The 6,888-nt window shown below is 45.9% G+C and overlaps 1 protein-coding gene across 3 annotated transcripts in view; it reads left to right on the top strand.

Annotated features, from left to right (window-relative positions):
• The window catches only part of LOC140190674 (unconventional myosin-XVIIIb-like), a 462,061-nt gene that overhangs the window by 187,892 nt on the left and 267,281 nt on the right, over positions 1-6,888 (top strand). For all 3 annotated transcript variants that reach the window (XM_072247443.1, XM_072247444.1, XM_072247445.1), the window contains one exon: positions 809-953. In XM_072247443.1, the coding sequence (XP_072103544.1) occupies positions 809-953 (145 nt within the window). The remainder of the gene's footprint in view (positions 1-808; positions 954-6,888) is intronic.

Below are 6,888 nucleotides of genomic sequence, written 5' to 3' on the forward strand. Positions count from 1 at the left end.
TTGTGTAGGAGAGAGGGGTTAGATTGATCTTAGAGTAGGTTAAAAGGTTAGCACAACATTGCGGGCCAAAAAGCCTGCACAGAGCAGTAATGTTTTAATAACAGGATGCAGAATCAACTGTAACAGCTACAGAGAATGGGCAGCACAGGCAGACATGGACAGACACCGGCCTCCGCAGTGCGGGCTTGTCTTGCATACTGTTCATACAGATCAGAAGTCTAAAGTGTAAAAGCTACCAAAAAAAGCACAGTGCTGGTGAATGATAAAATGCAAGATCATAATGAGGTAGATTGTGAGGCCAAAAGTCCATACAAAGTGTCTGAAAACAGTGGGATAGAAGCTGCCCTGGTGGTCCGTGTTTTGTTTCTCTTGCTTGCTGGGAGACAGGAGAAGAGGGAATGTCCAGGGAGGGAGGGTGGGGGTCTTTGATTATGTTGGCAGAGGGGAGAGAAGGGAATATCCAGGGACGGTTGTGCCTTTGATTATGCTGGGAGAGGGGAAAGAAGCGAATATCCGGTGAGGGTGGGTCTTTGATTATGCTGTGATGTGTTTGACAGCCTATTTGAAAAATAGCAGCTTTGTGTCATTAAAAAAAAATCCTATGCTGTCTCAGTGTGAACTGTGGTCAGATACCGAACATAATGAACTCTGGGCTGGGGTCACACCAAACCGCGGAGGCCGAAAGATCTTTCATTGCCTCACTGCAGGTTCACGTGATCAAGGAGGGAGCACCCTGTATATCACCAATGACTCAAGACTTCTCTCTGCCTTTCTGTGTGTGTGACATTGCTTGTCTCCCCTTTTGCAGGTGGAGGAGAAACAGAGAGCCTCCTTGGCATTCAGCAAGCTCCTGACAGCCATGGAAACACTGGGCTTCACGTCAGATGAACAGAAAGCCATTTGGCATGTGGTAGCAGGAATCTATCACCTGGGTGCTGCGGGGGTGTGTAAAGGTAAATCAACTGACCATGTCTATCCCCTGGGTGCGTAAAGGTAAACCCACTGACCACTTCTATCCCCTGGGTGCGTAAAGGTAAATCCACTGACCACGTCTATCCCCTGGGTGCGTAAAGAGAAACCCACTGACCACGTCTATCCCCTGAGTGCGTAAAGAGAAACCCACTGACCACGTCTATCCCCTGGGTGCGTAAAGGTAAACCCACTGACCACGTCTATCCCCTGGGTGTGTAAAGAGAAACCCACTGACCATTTCTATCCCCTGGGTGTGTAAAGAGAAACTCACTGACCACTTCCAGGACTGCAGGTTAATAAGTAAGACAATAATCTCCGGTCAAACCTATCACAGGGAGGTTGGTGGATGGGATCAGTCTACACAGAGAGATTGGCTCAAATTAAATATATTGTTGATGTATTTTTTGTCACCACGTCTACCTTGAGATTCACTTTCTTGCAGGCATTCACAAGAAAATAAAGAGATACAAAACTATAAACGACAAACAACCAAGGTGTTAAAAAAAGACAAATCATGCAAATAATTAGAATATTAGATGACTAATACTGAGAACATGAGATGTTGAGTTCTTGAAAGTGAGTCCATAGATTGTGGAGTTGGTTCGCTGTTGAGGTGAATGAAACCATCCACGCTGGCTTAGGTTGAATGGTAATATCTGTTCCTGAACCTGCTGCTGTGCGACCTAAGGCTCCTGTATCTCCTGCCCAAAAGGCATAGCAAGAAGGAAGCCTGGCCTGGATGATGGAGATCCTTGATGATTAAAACACTTCTTCCCTGTGGCAGTGCTCCATGTCAATGTAGGGAGGGCTTTTCCTGTGATGGATTAGACTGGAAGAAGTGCCAGAGCACACTGTAAAAGTAGGGCCAATGACAGTGTTTAAAACATACTTGAGCAGGTAGAAAATGTTATGAGGGAATTAGGCCAGATGCGGGTAAACGGGACAAGCTCAGACGGCCAGCGTAGTCAAAATGGAAGCAGAACATTTGATTTATTTTTCTATTGCTAATGGAGATTTGTCTGCACATAGCCAAAGGGTTTTCTGCCCAGACTGTAGAACGAGAAGCTTTGTATTTTAACATTGCTCTTAAAGCAAACAGATTTGTCAAAATTTCAAATATTACTGTGGAGTTGAATCTACTCCTTTAAATGACACACACAAAATGCTAGAGGAACTCAGCAGGTCAGGTAGCATCTATGGAGAGGAATAAACAGTTGACTTTTTGGGCATCGACCCTTCCTCTGGACTAGAAAGGAAAGGGAAAAAAACAGAATAAAAAGATAGGAGGAGGGGAAGGTGTACAAGCTGCAAGGTGATAGGTGACACCAGGTGAGGAGGGAAGGTGTATGGGTGGGGGAGGGAGGGTTGTCACCTGTCACCTACCTGCTTGTACTTCTCTCCCTCCCCCTCCCCGTGCCTCCTTATTCTGGCTTCTGCCCCCTTCCTTTCTAGTTCTGGTGAAGGATCTCTGCCCAAAACATCGACTGTTTATTCCCTTCTACAGATGCTGCCTGACCTCCTGAGGTCCTCCTGCCTTTTGTGTCTGTTGCTGTGGACTTCCCGCATCTGCAGACTCTCTTGTGACTATACCTTAAATCTTGGAATAGCTTGCACGAAAGTGATGGTATAATGCTGGCACTTTGGACAAAGACTAGATACCCTGCAATTCCATGATCTGCTCCTCTGTGTCAATGGTGAATGTATTGGTCTTGTAGTCTGAGGGACCTCCCAGTGACTGTCTCATTGGCTTGATAAGTACAACTAAAACAGCAAGGTGACTTGCTGGGGATGATACAAGTGACACTCTGTGTGATGGGGTCTGTCCTGATCTGCTGAAACTGGGGACAATGCCTACTGTATATCTGCCTCAATTACTCAGGAAGTTCTGTCCAAGTCCTTAGTGTCAATACAGAAGAATATTTTTGTAAACCAAACCCTAACCCGCAATCTTCTTCAGTAATCCTAACTAACCCAAACCAAAATATTCTTCAGTAATCCTAACTGTACCTAACCCACAATATTCTTCAGTAATCCTATCTAAACCTAACCGATAATATTCTTCAGTAATCTTAACTTGTTACTTGTTAGGGTGCATTCTCCAGATGCCTTATAAGGTAACTGTAGCCTTCAGCCAGGAGCAGATGTCATTAGGCGGTTCCCAACCTTCACAGAGTGTTTCAACCCTTAACCACGACACTCTTCAGTTGACGTTTCAGTCCGAGACCCTTCGTCAGGACTAACTGAAGGAAGAGTTAGTAAGAGATTTGAAAGTGGGAGGGGGAGGGGGAGATCCAAAATAATAGGAGAAGACAGGAGGGGGAGGGATGGAGCCAAGAGCTGGACAGGTGATTGGCAAAAGGGATATGAGAGGATCATGGGACAGGAGGCCCAGGGAGAAAGACAGGTCAGGGGGAACCCAGAGGATGGGCAAGGGGTATAGTCAGAGGGTCAGAGGGAGAAAAAGGAGAGTGAGAGAAAGAATGTGTGTGTAAAAATAAATAACGGATGGGGTACGAGGGGGAGGTGGGGCATTAGCGGAAGTTAGAGAAGTCAATGTTCATGCCATCAGGGTGGAGACTACCCAGACGGAATATAAGGTGTTGTTCCTCCAACCTGAGTGTGGCTTCATCTTTACAGTAGAGGAGGCCATGGATAGACATATCAGAATGGGAATGGGACGTGGAATTAAAATGTGTGGCCACTGGGAGATCCTGCTTTCTCTGGCGGACAGAGTGTAGGTGTTCAGCAAAACGGTCTCCCAGTCTGCGTCGGGTCTCACCAATATATAGAACGCCAAATCGGGAGCGCCGGATGCAGTATATCACACCAGCCGACTCACAGGTGAAGTGTCGCCTCACCTGGAAGGACTGTCTGGGGCCTTGAATGGCTGGGGTGATATACTGCAACTTCACCTGTGAGTCGGCTGGTCTTGGCTCCAGCTCCCCCCCCCCCCCGTCTTCTCCTATCATTTTGGATCTCCCCCTCCCCCTCCCACTTTCATATCTCTTCCTTCAGTTAGTCCTGACGAAGGGTCTCGACCTGAAACGTCGACTGTACCTCTTCCTAGAGATGCTGCCTGGCCTGCTGCGTTCACCAGCAACTTTGATGTGTGTTGCTTGAATTTCCAGCATCTGCAGAATTCCTGTTGTTTACACTCTTTCAGTTGGTGGGCCAGCAGTGGGGGCCAAATCACTCCTGGCTTCCAGCTTCCCTCTTCTCGCCTACTCCAAATCCAACAAGAAGCTCGTTCTGCCTCTTCCCCCATCCTACGAGCTGCTTGTTTTTTGCTCCTTTCGTCCAGGCCCAGAGCTGACAACAACCACCATGTTGATTTGGCTGGGAAACTTCTGCAGCCAATCTCCATGGGGAATAACCATACCTGCCATCCCTTGTCTTTGCATTCCTGCACTTAGGGCTGGTACTTCAAGGCCTTTCTCTGGTGGGCCCCTTCCCATCCCTCCTCCCACGGCACAGTCAGCTCAACCAGAATTATTTTCCTGTCTTCAGTTGACCACAGTACAATGTTTATGTCCTTCATACTTTCTTTTTCGGCCGGTGAGCTGGTTTTAAACCTCTTGTTGGACGTCTTTAATTTGCCTCTCAAGCGTCGAACCTCCCTTTCCCTCCTATTTGGTTGCCGCGGTAACTTGGGCTGGCTTCTCCGCTTCACTGGGCCAAATCGTTCCTTAGCTAGATTGTATGCTATGGCTGTGAGTGAGTCGATCTTTCTGTGTACTGGACCTGCTAAGGCAACTTCCAGGATGCTGTCTAGATCATCATCGAACTGCATCCAGGCGACGTTGTCTGACAATCTAGGCTATTTGATCCTGTCTTTCCTTGATGAATGGATTGGGGTAGCCGAACAGGAACTCACTTGGTCTGTTGTTTGGTGCTGAGGCGACTCAATTGCGGAGAGATCTTCAGCTCTGTGGAGTGCTTCCTGGCTGGAATTCTCCTTCGTCTCACTGGACACTAAGTCCGTGTGCTGCGCTTGGGTCACCATTGATCCACATCTAGACCTGCTCTGGTGGAAACCCATGTGGTCACCTAACCAATGATATTCTTCAGTAATCCTAATTAAACCTAACCCAAAATATTCTTCAGTAATCCTAACTAACCCTAACCCAAAATATTCTTCAGTAATCCTAACTAAACTGAACACAAAATATTCTTCAGTAATTTAATCTGAGATAATCTTTATTGTTGAAACATCTTGTACAAACTAAACGAAAGATAAATTTTTATATATGATTGAAAATTATTTAAAGAATTCAAATAATTACAGTGTTAAACAGTGCACTCCCTCAGGACTGTTCCGTGTTCTACAGTGAAAGTTTTCTATATGTGGATACAATAAGACAGTGCCATGTGTCAGACACTGTCCATAGTGAACATGAGTCCTCCTGGTAAGCTGTTCCATAAGGAACACATAGACCATGGGTTCTACATATCCAGGCTACAACACCACGCATTTCTTCTTTTGAAGGGGGTGATACTGCTTCAGTCCTGAATTCTGATGCTGTCTCTGCACGTTCTCCTTATAATCAGTGGGTATCTTTGGGTGCTTTGGTTTCTACATCCCAAAAGAATGCAGGTTGGTTGGCTTTTTGGGCCTGGTGTGGCAGGGTGCAGATACCTCTCTACCAGGAGGTGTAAGGTGCTCCTTGCCTCTGCTAGCCTGCAGATCACCTTGAGCAAAGTATAGCACCTGCTTAGCTCCCCGATCGGGGTCACATGAAGCCGTGGGTGCAGGTGGTGGATGGTCGTATGAACAGTTGGTGCACATCACAAGTCCTGGTTATGCAACACTGACACCAGGCAGACAATCTCTGAAGAGTATTGATAATGGCTGGGGTCACTCACCTTGTAAGGACATTGCCCAGAAGAAGGCGATGGTAAACGACTTCTGTAGAAAAATTTACCAAGAACAATCATCGTCATGGATAGAGAAAAGAATAACAACAACAGGGTGAATAGTTCTTCCCCACAGGCAGCAATCATGATCACCCATGTCATACAACACAATGCATAATGATGAAGTGTAGGTGGGATGCAGAATTGACAGGATTGTGCGCAAGAGAGATTGCAGGGAAATTTAGAGGGGGAATGGGATGGGCCAGCAAACACTCAATGGGCGGAATGATCTTTAATATCGAGGGAGAATATAGAAACATTGATTACTTTTCCAGGCACATGGGCCTCAAATCCGAGACACATGAAGATAGCCTCACACAGAATTAATGAAAAATGACAGTCAAATCGAAAGCAGGCGCTCTGTCCCCAATATTAACTCTTACAACAAACAGCTCCATTCACACACACTACACCTCCCAGCTTGTACTCCTGCCCCTTCTCCTGCCTTCTGCCCCCTTGCACTCCAGTCTTGAAGAAGGTTCTCAGCCCGAAACATCGGCTGTTTATTCCACTCCATAGCTGCTGCCTGATTTCCTCCTGCATTTTGTATGTACTGTTGTAGATTAAATTGCATCTGTTTTAGCTCATTTCTGATTGACAGTTACCCATGGTGTCTAAAGGCTGACCTTCAGGGAATGCCTATGAAAAGTTGATCTCCATTTTAAAGTCACTATCTGCATTTATATGAAAGATTCAGAAGTAAACAATCCCATTTATTTCCTTCTATTAATGTTCCCCTTTCAATAAAATGGTTGTTCAGGACTACCACCTACACGCTGTCTGCAATAGTTAAATGTTCTAGTTAAATATTCCCTAGAGGGCAACATTTCACCTCTTTGAGGATGCAATATTTCTGCATTGAGTTTAACCAGCTTAAAGAAGTGCTCAGAAAAGATTGTCCATCAAATGAATATTGTGCCGTTTTCTATAATAGTTACAGTATGTGGATTGGGGGGGGGGGGGTCTGGTTTTACTCCTGCCCTTAGTATTTGAATTCTTTTT

Source organism: Mobula birostris, chromosome 31, assembly GCF_030028105.1.
Source record: "Mobula birostris isolate sMobBir1 chromosome 31, sMobBir1.hap1, whole genome shotgun sequence".
NCBI classification, from domain to species: Eukaryota; Metazoa; Chordata; class Chondrichthyes; order Myliobatiformes; family Myliobatidae; genus Mobula; species Mobula birostris.